Here is a 14,960-nt window from a genome sequence, read left to right on the forward strand (position 1 = left end):
GATTATAGAGGATGGGTTGAGGAGAGGGACCACTACAGACATAACACACACGAACTGTAAAATAGGGGCTCTGGGGAACATGTGTCCTGCTTGGCATTCCATAGCTGGCTGGACCTCAAGCCCCTCATTTTTTTGTCCCCTCAGGTCTTAGTCTCTCCATCCCCAAGATAGGAACAGACTTCCACCTGTCCTTTGGGTGCTGCCGGAAGCCACATAAGGTGAGAGAAGGTGACATGATAACTCCTCTCTTCCCATTCCCTCAAGTGAATTTTGCAGCTGATGTTTGGAGACCTAGGTCCCCTCGGCTGAAGGGAAAAGTTAGAAGCCTGTGCTGAAGCTTCCCCTAGAACATCAATTCCCCATCATCCAACCTCAGAATGAGGAATTGGGCTTGAATTAGGCATGAAGGGCAGATTTCCTAGACATTCAGAGCAGAGATAAAAGCCCAGCTGGCTGGTCTCAAGGGGTAGAAGGGACAAAGTCAGAGACTGAGGTGAGGAAGGGGACACTTCAAAAGGATGGGGGGAAAAAGGGGGTCCCCGCTCTTGCTGGAGGTCAGAAAGGGCTCTCTGGGCAAGGTGCCCAGCCCTCCCACACCTTCCTCCTTTCTCAGAAGAGCCAGGATGGGGCGGGGGTGGGAGTTGGCTAGGGCGGGGAGGGGGCCCTATTTAAGGAGCATTCTCTAAGAGCATCACTGCAGATCCAGCCCCAGGAACAGGAGAGGAAGCTTCATTGGTAAGTGTGGGCCCTGACTCACAACACAAGCAGGGTGGGGGTAGGGTGGCTCCTGAGCTTGCATGCTTGACTTTCCCTCTCTAGGGATAGGTTACAGCTCTGCCTGGTGAGTGGGAATAGCACCTAGCCTTCTGTTTAACTCTCCAGAAATAAGAGTGTGTTTCAGGGAAAGGTTTCTTTTCCACTCCCCTATCTATGCCAGGTATCTCAGATCTTCATTTGTGGTGGGGAAATTTTCAGGGAGCTGGAGCTTCTGGGCTCCTATCTTCAGGATCCATGTTTTAGGGGTACCCTTTGGCTCAGGAAGACCCTCAGTCTCCAGAGAGATGTCCTTCTCAGTATATATATTCTGGGTCTTCCCGCAGCCCTGACTCCTCCTGGAGTACATCTCCACATCTGGTCCCGCCAGGAGCACATCTGGCAAGAAATGACTCCATAGTACTCATGGAATCCCTGCCATGGCCCTCAACCTCTCCTCTCCTCATATCCTGTAACAATCCTTTTGGAATTCAGAAAACGCTTGCCCCTTTCCCTGGCTGTGAGCCCTATTTTCAGCTCTAAGCTCAGACCCTCTCTAGGATAGGACCCAGGTTCCTCATCTGGCCCACCCTGGGAATGGGGGAAATACACAGAAGAGAGCACAGGACGGCAGAATCAAGGCTGAGAGAACGTTGGCCACCTGGCTCTGAGAACTGAATTCCATAGGCTGTAAGCTCAAGCAAATGGCCTAGGGACTCAGTTCTGGTGCTCGGCTGTGCTATTACATCAATATAGAGGTCATGGAAGCTGCTGGCTCAGGCTCATGGAGTCCCAACCAGGTGCTCCTCCAGGCACTGACCAGATCTTTTAATAACATCAACTTGGCCTACGCTTCTGCTCAAAGATCTCAATGGCTCTCCCAAACTCCTTACTTTGTCATTAAAGTCTTCTACAGTATGGCTTCCACTTAGCTTTCAAGCCCAAGATTCAATTGCTCCCTGGTCATAACCTGCCCTCTACTGAAACCCTGTTGCTCCCTGTTACTTATGCTGAACCCTCCTCAGTTCATCCTGAAACACCTCCTTCCCATCGTTACCTGTTAGGATCCTATCAATCCTTCGGACACAAGGTCTCTCTCAGAGAGACCTTCAAAGACATCCTTCAAAGTCTTCTCAAGATACCTCTTTCAAGAAGCCTCCCTCAACTTCCCAACAGCGCAGACGACCTCCTGCCAAGCCTCCACACACCTCTCCAGCGGGGCTCAATTCATGAGCCCGTAGTGTCTAGTCCAGGGTTCGGCACATAGTAGCCGTTCAAAAAATTGTCCTCGCATTTTGTTGAGTGTGTCTAAGGTATGAAGAGGCAGTTTGGCCTAGAAGTTAAGGTACAGCCAGATTTCCCAGGTGCATTCTCCACGTGTGACCTCAGGTAAGTTGTTGACCTCTACAGGCCTCAGTTTCCTCATCTCTAAATGGAAAAAAATAATTATATAGACATCAAAGTTTTGTGAGGATTAAATTAGATGAGTTGATAGTTTCCGTTTGGGGCTTTAGCACAGTACTTGCACACAGTAAGTTCTCAGTTATGTGTGTGAATTTATTAGGATTATTCCTTTAGTAGAATGTGAGTTACTCTTTTGGGGGGTGGGTTAAGGCTTAAAATTGATCAGTCAGGGTTTATTGAGTGAAGGGTTCCAGACCATATACGAAGGTCAGGTAAGGCTGGGGCAAGATCAGGAGGAGGCTGTCAGGACCAGGTTTGGTAGACCAAGCCCTACTGAGATCTAGGTGTTCTGGATTCCCACCTACTGTATAACCTTGGGTGAGTCACTCCTCCTCTCTGGCCTTAGATTCCCAGCATAATGTAAATTGAGGGCATTGGACCAGGTGAACAGCAAGGTCCCTGGCAGCAGAGATGTTTTATGAGTTATAAGCTTCTAAGGGTTAAGTTCAAAGAAAAGATCAAAGAAGGGGGCATCTAGGCTCCCTTCAGGGCTCTTTTACATCCATATGGCCTGGAGCAAACACTGGGATTTGGAAGTACGTGCATGGCAGCATGCTGGACTGAGCTGAGTGGTAGTACCTCCTTCAAAAAGCCTGTAATCATTGGCCCTCCTCCCTCACTGGGGCTGGAGGCTGGAGGTAAAAAGGTTTGCAGAATAATGCAAAGAACTCTTGCTTACCTTTCTTCCAGATTCAGAAACTAGTAACCTTTTGCCATTTTGCTTCCTCTAATCTACAGTCCTTATTCAAATCTTGCAACTTGTCCCAATCACCTCCTTCATAACGACTTTCATTCTGTTCCAGGATCCAAAACAGGATCATGCCCTGAATTTAGTTTTCATGTCTCTTAGTCTCCTTTGACCTGAAACAGCTTCTTAGCCTTCCTTTGTCTTTTATGACATGGACATTTTTGAACAATAAAGGTCATTGTGGTTATCTGTTTACATTTATCTGATGTTTCCTCATGATTATGCATTACTGCTGAGTTGATGTTGTGTTTTCTCAGTTCAATATACCAGAAAGCACATGATGTCTTTGTTAAAGAAAAAATTTTCAAGACACTCATTAAAGATGGTGAGAATGACTTTATTCAAGAGGGACCACTTGGGCAGTGGGCTTAAAGTGTTATCCTCGTTTTCCCCACGATTCTACTAAGTTACTACTTTTTTCTTTGTAATTAATAAATATCTTATTGGAACATACCTCTAAACTATATAACAGCCTGTTTCTCCTCAAACTTTTGCCCAATAATTTTAGTATCTATGAATGATTCTCACCGGAATCAATTACTGATTGGGCTGATTTCCTAAGCTCATTGTTCCTCCTGCTGTGAGCAAGCTTTCCTTTCACATTGGTTTATTTAGTTAATGTTAGTATGTACTTATAGACATTATTTTGTTCAGTAGATAATAATCTGTTACTGTGATCGTTTTGATGTTTAAATTGTTCCTGATTTGGCTAGTGGAGGTCCCTTCAAGCTGGCTCCTTTGTTTGACATTTCTGAGGAGTCCTTTATTTTCTGGCACAAGTTGTTCCAGGCTCATCTCGTACCTTCCCTGCTACAGCCTTGGAAACAGCCATTTTCCCAATGTGCTTGGTTTCTTTCAGTGGAGAATGGAATTTAGAACCAAAGATCTGGGTGCTGGCTGTGCTTGTTGCCACCAGGGTGTCATTGCTCAATGATTCAATTTCTAATTCTGAGATTTTATATTCAACAATTTAATACTTGTATATGTGAACAAAGATGTATATTCAAGGACATTCCTTTTCTCATCACCCTCACTGCTTCCAAATGAGACCAAGCCACCATCTGAATTTGCCTGGATGACTTTAAAAGCCTCCTAACTTGTCCCCCTATTTACACAATGGCTCCTCTACAGTCTCTTTTCCACACAGCATCCAGAATAATTAAAAAAAAAAAAAATCTGGGGCGCCTGGGTGGCGCAGTCGGTTAAGCGTCCGACTTCAGCCAGGTCACGATCTCGCGGTCCGTGAGTTCGAGCCCCGCGTCGGGCTCTGGGCTGATGGCTCAGAGCCTGGAGCCTGTTTCCGATTCTGTGTCTCCCTCTCTCTCTCTGCCCCTCCCCCGTTCATGCTCTGTCTCTCTCTGTCGCAAAAATAAATAAACGTTGAAAAAAAAAATCTGATCACATTCTCCTCTGCTTATAACCCTCCACCCCTAAGAATAAAGTCCAAAATTCTCAACACGGCTTCCAGGTACCACGGGATCTGGCTTCATCTCTAATCTCATTAATCATTATTTTCTTGCTCACTTACAGGACAAGGACACTCCAGCCACAGGGTTGTTGTACCTGCTTTTCTCCCCCAGGTATTCAAATGGCTTGTAAAGGTCTTTATTAGGTCTCCACTTAAGAATCACCTCTTCAGAGAAGCCTTCCCTCGCTATCCTATTGAAAACAGCACCCCAGCGTTGCCTGGGTGGCTCACTCAGTTAAGCATCTCTTTTACTTATGTTTTTATTTATTTAACATTTGTTTATTTCCCAGAGACAGAGAGAGACAGAGCACAAGCAGGGGAGGGGCAGAGAGAGAGGGAGACACAGAATCCAAAGCAGGCTCCGGGCTCTAAGCTGTCAGCACACAGCCTGATACGGGACTCAAACCCAGGAACCGTGAGATCATGACCTGAGCTGAAGTCAGACGCTTCACTGACTGAGCCACCCAGGCACCCCTAAGCATCTGACTCTTGATTTCAGGTCATGATCTCACAGTTTGCGAGGTTGAGCCCCACGTGGGGCTCTGAGCTGGGCACAGAGCCTGCTTGCAATTCTCTTTTTCAAAATAAACTTAAAAAAAAAAAAAAAGAAAAGAGCACCCCATCATTTATCACTATCTGATATTACATCATAGTTTCACCCATTTGCTTGTTGTCAGTCTCTGTTTCTCTGTGTTACACTTCTAAAATAAACTCCATGAGGGCAGGGACTTGTTTGCTTCTCTCCTGTAACCCCAGTGCCTGGAATGAGGCCTGGCATGCTATGGATTCTCAACTGCCTCCTGAGTGAATGAAGATAACTTTCTTCATTCCCACTATATTCCCACAGATAACCCACTATACCCTTTGCCTGGTTTCTCCCTCACCCTTCTCTTTGCATGGCTACCTTTTTCACATTCTTTAGATCTCAACTTAAATGTCACCTCCTCGGAGAAACCTTCCTTGATTATCTTATTCTAGGCTCCACTACTCTGCTCACATTTCCTATTTCAGCCTCTTATTCCTGCTGTAGTACTTATAACAACTTCCCTTCATCTATTTGCCTGTTACCCCATCCTCATTTCTCCCCCTAAAATGTAAGCTTCGTACAGGCAGAAACTGCCATGGCTGTCTCATTCATCACTGTATCCCCAGGGTCTAGAACAGTTCCTGGCAAATCATAAGCCCTCAAGGGGTGCCTGGGCGGCTCAGTCGGATAAGCTTCTGACTTTGGCTCAGGTCATGATCTCACAGTTCGTGAGTGCAGGCCTCACATCAGGCCCTGGGGCCTGCTTCAGATTCTGTGTCTCCCTCTCTCTCTGCCCCTCCCCTGCTCGCTCACTCTCTCTCTCTCTCAAAATAAACTTAAAAAAATAATAAACACTCAAAACATTTGTTGGATGGACTTTTAACAGCTAAAACCTGGAAAGAATCCAAATGCTATGGAATATTGGGTGGCTGTTAAAGAATGAGGTAGCGGGGCGCCTGGGTGGCGCAGTCGGTTAAGCGTCCGACTTCAGCCAGGTCACGATCTCGCGGTCCGGGAGTTCGAGCCCCGCGTCGGGCTCTGGGCTGATGGCTCAGAGCCTGGAGCCTGTTTCCGATTCTGTGTCTCCCTCTCTCTCTGCCCCTCCCCCATTCATGCTCTGTCTCTCTCTGTCCCAAAAATAAATAAAAAATGTTAAAAAAAAAATTGTTATAAAAAAAAAAAAAAAAGAATGAGGTAGCTCCAGGTACACTACCATGGAATGATGTCCAAAATATACTTACTGTAAAATGTAACAAGTAAAACGGTGAAATTCCTTTTATGCAATTAATATTATGTGCACAGAAAAAAAAATTGGAAAAATAATAGGTTGGAACCTACTTATCATTTGGGGTTGAGGATATAAAAAAGACTTTTATCCTATTTGATATATTTCTATATAGCCAACTATTTTATTTTAAAAACAAACACTAACATTTGAGCACTTAATACATGCCAGACGCTGTGGTAAACATTTTGTGCATTTCATGGCATCTTCTCAATAACCTCATGAGATAGAAGTCCCCATCATCCCCATTTGTGATGAGGAAATTGGTTCAGGGACATTAATCAATTTACCTAAGGCCACACAGCAGACTTATTACACTACACCACCTCCCTGTGTTTTTATAACTAAAAAAAAAAAAAAAGGAAAGGAAAATAAGATGAAATTAGGGATGATCCTAATTTCATGATCCAGGCTTTACACAAAAGATGCTAAGCAAATTTGCCTCTGAGCTCCCTAGAAGCCAGGGCAAAGAGAAAAATATGACCAGTTATGAGATCCTTGGTGCTTCCAAGATAAGAGTAAACCACTCATTAGGAGAAACACCCTTCCCAAGTAGTGAGGCTTGAGAGAACTTCTCCATGAAGTTCACAAATATAGCAGTAATCAATCAAGTGGTGCACAGCTTCAATAACATACCTGTATACCCAGGCTAGCTGTTTCCATCCAACAAGTGGAAGTTCAGTAAAAGCAATTTAACGAGGAGCCAAATTTGTACAGCATGGGCATCAGATGTGGGGTCTGGCCAGACCCATAGTTCACATAGGATGTGTGGCCTACCCCTCCCGCAAACTTCTGGAATACTGCAAATTCAGCCTGTTAAAGACTGTTAGCAAGAATTAGGAGACGAAAAGTGACATTCATCTTAAATTTCAACCCTAGTGAGCTTTTCAGGTAGACTAGGTTGGTATTATGCTTCTGCAGATGAAGAAACTGAGGCTCAGAAAGACTAGTTACATGACTAGAGTGTCAGTGGCAGCCCTAAATCTACATCCTAGGCATTCCTTCCTCAGCTGCGCCTACCACCCATGCTTCAAGAAAAGAGCTTATGCTCTCGCAATACCTCCGTGGGTGGCGGGCCACCTGGCTGGCTGCAGGGCCTAGGAGTGTGTCGTCCCTCACACTGGAGAAGAGCTGCTGAAGAAGGGAGGTAGGCCCGGCCCATGAGGAGGCACACTGGCTCTTCCAGAGGCAGGGAAGTAGGGCTCACATACACAAATGGGAACACCCGCACTCACCCCAAACAGAAAAGTGATCTCGCAGCATACACTTGACTTCACTCATTTATTTACTTTTCACTACAATCTGCGGATGGGTGGGCCCTCAGCTTGGGAAGGAACTTGGGCAGTTCTGGGAGCTTTGGTAGAGGGAGGAGAGGAAAAAGGGAAAGTGGGGGCTTGGTGCAGGGCAGGCTTCTAAGATGGGGAGGAGGGAGAGACGAAACAAAGGGTCCAGGCCCTTCTTCCACCCCAAACCCAGGCTTCCCAAGCCCAAGCGGAAGGGAAGAGAAACAAGAAGAGATGTCCTTGATAATCTTCTCGCCCTCCCCCCGCCATCCAGCAATAAAATGAGAAATCAGGGAAATGCAGCAGGTGGGAGGCGTGCAGTTTTCGTTGAAAAAAAAAAAAAAAAAAAAAAAGGCGAGTGACAGATGCACCCAGCTCCCGCGCACCGCGGAGGTCTCCCTCGTCGCGGGTGGGCAGCGGCGCGCAGGGGAGGAGAGCCGCACGCGTGCTCACCCGGCCGGCCACCGGACCCTTCAGCGTCCTCAGCTCTGGCCTTTTCTCTTCCTCCGACGGCTACGCTCCGCCGCTTCAGCGGCCGGGCTGCTGTCTTCGCTGCCGCTGCTGGCGGACGGCCGAAGCACGCGCCTCTGCACACGGTTCTCAGGCTCGGGGACGCGCGGCGCGGCCTGAAGCAGGAACTGGCCGCCGCGGTAGGTGACGCGCACGTCGGTGCGCGGGTACGTGCCGTACATCCGCCGCAGCTCCCGCCGCACCACGTCGGGTAGCTGGAGGCGCGGGCCCAGAGCACGTTCCATGCGGCCCCATCGCAGCTCGAGCTGCAAGCTACTGCCTTCCGGCCACGGCGCGTTGCGCTGGGCGGCCGCCATCCCCTCCGCCGCGCACCCCTGTAGGAATGGCCCCAGGTAGCCGGGCGTGGGGTAAGGCGGGCGCAGGGCCGCGGCGTAGGTCTGCGGGAAGGCCCAGGAGGGCGGCGCGGCCGCCAGGGGCGCGCCTTGGCTGTGGAAGCAGTGGTATTCCCGCGGAGCCGGCCACTCGCCCGCGGTCAGGCTCGGAAGCCGGCAGCAGCAGCAGCTGTGGGCGTGGATGAGGGGCAGCAGCAAAGGGCGGAACGGGTAGGAGTAAGTGAGGGGCTGCAGCGGAGGCCAGACGCCCGCTCCGGGCTCCAGGCAGCTGTACGAGTACATGGTCTGAAGTTCAGGCAGCGGGCATTTATACTGGCTCCTGGTCCACACCTGCGGTGGGAAGTGTGCGTGGATACCCTTTGTTCTAGCTCCACCACCCGTCCCTGGGGCCTGTTAACCCAGGGCTCTAGTTCACAGCAGGAGCCCCGTGCACCGCGCATCATGGCTTGGGGGAACTCTTGCTAAGGCGTTCAGCTTCCATCTCACCTGTTGTCCCAGGGCTGGGCCTGAACCCTAGGCACCCAGTAGGCAGTAAGGACCCAAGGCCTTTTCAAACCTTCGGCCGTGAAGTGTTCTTCCAGGTGGTTTCCCACTCAACTTGTCTCCTTCAGCCCGGGGGGAGCTGGTCCCCAGCATTTGGGGAACGAGAGAGGTCCAGAGCAGGCTCCTCTCCATGCCCTGCCTCAGCCACACCTTCTGGTTTCCAGGCAAAGGGAAACACATTCTGTTGGCCAAAAGCCAGCCAGCCAGCCTGTGCCTACACTGGGTGAGCCTGCTGTTCATACTGGCCTGTCCTAGAGGCCTGTGCTTAGGGATGCCCTCACCCCTACATCCCTGAGGATATCTTGCAATCATTTTAGCCCTCTGTTCCCCACATCCCGTCCTCCCAGCTCCTCCAAATGGGTTGAGTTATCCTAACTTGAGTGAAGTTCGTACGTCAGGCACTGAATCGAGTTGATTATGAGCATCTATAAGATTACATCAACCCTAGGAAGGAGGTACTAATATTTTCCCCCATTTAAATAGGAAGCTGCTTGCCTCGGATTTGGGACACAGGAAACATATTCTATGACTAGGAAACACTCCCAGTGATGTAGGCTTATTGGGGTTAAATATATTGCCCAAACTCATACAACCAGTTATGGTAAGGGCAAAATTCAACCCCATGTCTGTCTCAAGACGTAGCTTTATTGCTAATCCATGCTGGGGCTTCTTTCACACTATCTCATAATCCTCGCCTCTAGAACGTTGCATAAGAATTATTTAATTTTTTAAGTTTATTTATTTTGAGGTGGGGAGGGGCAGCGAGAGGGGGAGAGAATCCCAACCAGGCTCTGTGCTGTCAGCACAGAGTCCGACGCAGGGCTCAATCTTATCAGCTAGACCATGAGTGAGACCTGAGCTGATACCAAGAGTCAGACCCTTAACTGACTGAACAACCCACGTGCCCCCCCCCCAAGAACTAATTCTTAATAGCCATGTGAAGAACATGGTGATGCCATTTTCATTTAATAGATAAGGAACTAGAGGCTCAGAGAAGGTGAGAACCTTTCCAAGGTTCACACCATCTAAATAGAGTGAGATTTGAACCCAGTCCAACTAAGGCCAAAGCCCAGAAGCTGCTTGGGTGAAACCAGACTGTTTCATCCAGGCAGCGTGAAACCCTGTCTAAGCTCCAGGCTCCTCTGGCTGCAAGCCACAGCCCTCCACCTCTCTCTTCTCCAGTGAGGTGGGTGGTAGTTGCTGGATGGTTAAAAACTGATACCCTCTCCCAGATGGTGGGCTGTGAGGCCATCATACTTTCCTTCTTCCTCTTCTGTTGACTCAAGCAGCATCAGCAGTAACCCCTACAGGTTGTCCTCTAAGTTCTCAGCATCCCTCAAAGACCAGCTGCCCTCTGGGAAATTCTACACTCACCTTGGTGATGTCACACTTTTATATTCCTGAGTATGCTGCTTTCTCAAGTCTTAACTTGGGCCATTGGCCTAGTGAGGACAGCTATTGGGACCGGGCTGGACTATCTACCTAACACTCCCTATCCCAGAGCTCCAAGAAGGGAGCCTTACCTTCCGTGCACTCTAAGAACTGGTCTCAGAACACAGTGGCCTTTGCTGGGAGAGGCCTCCCACCGCTATGTCCACAGCCTAATCCCTGCAAACCTGTGAATATGTTATGTTGCATGGCAAGGGGGAATTACGGTTGCAGATGGTATTAATGTTAATTAGCTGTCCTTAAAATGAGATTATCCTGGATTATCCAGGTGGATCTAATATAATCACAGGGGTCCTTAAATGTGGAAGAGGGAGGCAGAAGAGTCAGAGTGACGAGGGTGAACCAGCTGTTGCTAGCTTTGAAGATGGAAGAGGGTCGTGAGCTTTTGACCTTTGGAAACTCAAAAAGGCAAGGAAATGGATTCTTCCCTAGAGCCTCCAGAAAGGAACACAGTTCTGCCAACACCTTGATTTTAGTTAATGAGGCAGACTTCTAACCTCCAGAACTGTAAGATAACAAATTTGTATTGTTTTAAACCACTAAGTTTTTAGTAATTTGTTACAGTGTCAATAGGAAATTAATATCCCTCCCCATTCCTATTTACAGCTTTGCCCTCTCCAAATCTCAGTGCTTGAGGAATGTCCAACACTACCTATAGACTGACCTCACCCCAGCCTGGAGCTCAATGATGGGACCTATGGGACTAGCTCCTTTCTCCACCTGCTCCCACATGGGGATTTGGTCACACCTGGGTAGGAAGTGGGGAAAGTGTGAGACCAAGCCCAAGTTGGAGTTTGGGAGGGTGAGAAGCCTGTGGTTTAACAATTCGTCCCTACACGCTTGCTGAAGACCTCTGCTGGTCTGGAGGTGGTTCAGGCAAAATGTGAAAAATAAGGACCAAACGGAGTTTCTCAACATTCATTCACCCTGACTACAGTAACAGCTCCTAGGTTTTTGGGGTTCGGTGCCATAATCTACGCAGTAAAGTGGCTCTGGGGGGAGTTGGCTCGATTCTGTCCTTAAAGTTAGGGATGATTTATGGCAAGATCAATTGCACCTGCCATCCCTCTGGCCCTAGGGATTGCTTTAGAGTAGCCAAGTGACTCAGTTTGGGTCAGTGGGAGCCAGGCCCAGGACTTTGTTGTCTTGGGGTGGAGGGAAGTGCTCTCTTTCCCCTGGATGGAAATCTGAAAGTATGCAGTCTGGGTGGAGAGGTAAAGGCTGAGCATGGCGCCACAGAAGTGGAACCAAGGGACAGAGAAATTCAGTCCTGATGTCATCATTTGAACCCTGGACTTTAAAGTTACATGAACCGGGGCACCTGGGTGGCTCAGTTGGTTAAGCGTCCGACTTCAGCTCAGGTCATGATCTCACAGTTTGTGAGTTAGAGCCGCACGTTGAGCTCTGTGCTGACAGCTCAGAGCCTGCAGCCTGCTTCAGATTCTGTGTCTCCCTCTCTCTCTGCCCCTCCCCTGCTCACGCTCTGCCTCTCTCTGTCTCTCAATAATAAATAAACATTAAAAAAAAATTAAAAAAAAATCAAGTTACATGAACCAATAAATTCTTTTTTTCCCATTTAGTTTTATTGAGATATAATTTACATACCCCACTGTATAGGTTTAAGGTGTACAGCATAAAGGTTAAACTTATATATATTGTGAAATGGTTACCACATGAAGTTTAGTTAATATCCATCAATTTTATAGAGAAGAAAACATCTTTTTCCATGTGATGAGAACTCTTAGGATCTACTCTCTTAACAATTTTCAAATATATACCATACAGCGTAACAGCAGTGTTCATTATAATCATGTTGTGCACTACATCCCTAGTATTTAACTGGATTTTGTACCTTGGACTACCTTCATCCAATGCCTCCTCCTTATGCCCCCCCCTCCCCAATAAATTCCTTTCTTGCTTAATCTGGTTTGAGTGGAGTCTTATTTTTTCTTTCCCCACATAGCCAGTTGTGTTTCCTTTATATAAATTTAATTACAGAAGACATAATGAAATAGGCTTTTATTTTTAATTACAAAGCACCGTCACCTAAGTCCTTAGAAAAGTAAAAGTTTGGGTTCTCACACTGTGGAGTGGAATCTTCTGATGCTTGCATCAGCAATACACCCTGAGTGTTTTCCCCATCATTTTATGAAAAATTTCAAAATACAGCGCCCTGAGAGGTTTTTGATCAGCGAACCGCATGCTCAGAGGCTGTCTTGTGGGCAAAGTAGAGGATGGTTTGGTGAGAGAGGCTGGAAGCCAGTTGCGGAGGAGGTTCTCACACTAGCCCAGGAAAACTGACACCCAAAACAGGAGAACGGGTTGGAAAAGAGAGGGGAGGAGATTCACCTAGAGTTGATCCCATATAGTTGCCTGGGTGGAAAGGGTAGAATAGGGGTGGATGCACATGTTTTTGGCTTGGTGGTCTGGGAGAATAATCAAGGCAAGCCAGGAGATAAAAACAAGAACAAAACAACAACCAAAAAAAAACCCTAGTGGATGATTGGAAGTTAAGGCAATGATGCAGTCAGGTGGTTCATTTGGGGAGCTGTCCTGTCGGCAGTTTTGTATTCGGGCTGGAGATGGGAGGTGGGGTAGTCGTGGAGGGAAAAACAGTAGTTGAAGGACCGGAACAGCTGCTTCCTGGCCCACACCTCACTTTGTCGTCATGGCTGCCAATTTGTTGGGTTCCACTTTTGCTGCCTTTTGAAGGCAGCAATCTTGTTTTTGAAGTCCCTTTTACCCTGGCCTGGCAAGTCGGAGAGAATAAATGAAAAGAGTTTTGAAAATGGAAACTTGAGGATCTGCCCTCCACTTTCAGAAAGCCTCGGGGGAAAAGTGACCCAGGGAAGGGGACTGAGGAAGAGAGATAGGGAGAGAACATGAAGGACCATAGATCAGAGAAGTCAGAAGCCAAGGGAGGACAGAATTTCAAGGAGAGAGAGTGTTTATATATCTATTTGTCCCACAATTCAAGGACTCTGATAAGACTCAAGAATTCAGGGAGATGCTGTGACTCCCTAGTTGCATCCCTATGTCACCTCCCAGTTAGCTCCGGTTAGCAACCAGGAAGGGAAATCAGAGATAATTACAAGACCCAGTCCCAGTGCTGACACAAGAGAGTAACTGGTTGCATCGTCTATAAAATCAGAGGGATGAGAAACCTCAGTGTAACTGTGGGACATTAAGTGCAACATGAGGGCCAAAGATTTTCGTATTGGGTCACATTAAGTTCTGGCCCCTTGGCAGCCCTTCCCGGTCCCCTGTTTCCCCACTGGACACCCAGGGAGGGCTAAGTGAAGAGTCAGGGTTGCTTTGCAACAAAGACACATGCTGGTCTGAGATAGAAAAGGGAACTCCTTTCGTCAATTTATGGAGGCTCTAGTGTGCCAGACACCATGCTGAATGCTGCCTTGTATTCTCAGCCAGGAAAGCACAGATGGGGGTATGGGTTTGGGCTGGGGGAATAATGGTCACCTTCCTTTTGCTCATGAGGGCTTTCTGGAACAGAATGGGTTCCAGAAATTGCTTGGAGAGATGATTTGTGTGGCTTAGGGAATAGATAGGAGGTTTGAAGGGGCAGGATTAGGGAGGAGGGAAATGAGACAGATTGGTGAGAGGTGGATGCTGGGAGCAAAGTTCATGGGACCCCTGGGGCTCCACAGGAACTGGTTGGACAGACTCTAATCCCTGCACTCCAGGGCTCTTTTGTTGGACCATTTGCTGTCGGTGGGCCCTTTGCCAGGTTGTCAGGCAGGAGGAATTGGATGATTTTCCTGTTGACAACCATTAAGTCTGTTGACAAGCCAAAAGCCTGCAAAACACTAACACTCCCACTTCACATTTAATGCCTACAAAATCCCTATAAGGCATAAAACAGAGGCTCACAAAAGGTGGGTCCCTTAAAGAAATGGAGCTAGGGGACTGAGCCCCAGGTCCCCCAGAAGCTAAAGGCCAGGCGCATTGCTCCATTGGAAAACAGTAGGTCTGAAGTGTGTGCTGTTTGATTGCCTGGAAACCTAATGAGGCTTATAGGTTTATTGGGAGAAGACATGAGACATCCTCACCAGACTGGACTGAGCAAAACAAAACTTGACTTTAGGGCCTGGGCAGTGGTAGGAAGAGGAAAGACTCATGTTCTGAGAGTCAGGAGAGCTGGGTTCCAGTTGGTCTGGGCCTCTTGCTTGTATGAAAGCCATTGAATCTCTCTAAACCTATTTCCTCATCTGTCAAGTGGGGATATATCACCTATCTGCCAGGGATGTGAGGACTCCACAGCATAATGCGTGTAGAGGGCTTAACACAGTATAGGGCACATAGTGAGAGCTCAGTACACCTTATATTTTATCATTACTATAAAAAAAAAAGTTTTTTTTAAGTTTATCTATTTTGAGACCGAACGAGAGAAAGCACAAGTAGGGCAGGAACAGAGACAGAAGGAGAGAGAGACATCTCAAGCAGGGTCCACGCTGTGGAGCGCAGAGCCTGTCCTGGGGCCACGAACAAGGAGACCATGACCTGAGCCGAAATCAAGAGTAGAACCCAACCAACCGAGCAACCCAGGCGCCCTTATCATTA

The 14,960-nt window shown here is 47.8% G+C and overlaps 1 protein-coding gene across 1 annotated transcript; it reads right to left on the reverse strand.

Annotated features, from left to right (window-relative positions):
* Positions 1 to 7,506: 7,506 nt before the first annotated feature.
* On the reverse strand, positions 7,507 to 13,052 carry CUNH10orf95 (chromosome unknown C10orf95 homolog). Its single transcript, XM_047072332.1, has 3 exons — positions 13,042 to 13,052; positions 11,052 to 11,130; positions 7,507 to 8,720 (listed from the first exon to the last, which is right to left on the reverse strand). Exons 1-3 carry the CDS (start codon positions 13,050 to 13,052, stop codon positions 8,010 to 8,012), a joined length of 801 nt encoding a protein of 266 aa, XP_046928288.1. The 3' UTR covers positions 7,507 to 8,009.
* Positions 13,053 to 14,960: the final 1,908 nt, after the last annotated feature.

The sequence above is a fragment of the Lynx rufus genome, unplaced genomic scaffold, assembly GCF_022079265.1.
Source record: "Lynx rufus isolate CCGP_SWC_20201006 ecotype Redwood Valley unplaced genomic scaffold, mLynRuf1.p SCAF_11, whole genome shotgun sequence".
NCBI lineage: Eukaryota > Metazoa > Chordata > Mammalia > Carnivora > Felidae > Lynx > Lynx rufus.

Excerpts from the sequence above, each read along its gene's own strand:
- CUNH10orf95 (XM_047072332.1), bottom strand. Across the intron at positions 8,721-11,051 it reads TCATTGAGCTCCAGGCTGGG|GTGTGGACCAGGAGCCAGTA; the intron begins GTGAGGTCAGTC and ends TTCCCACCGCAG.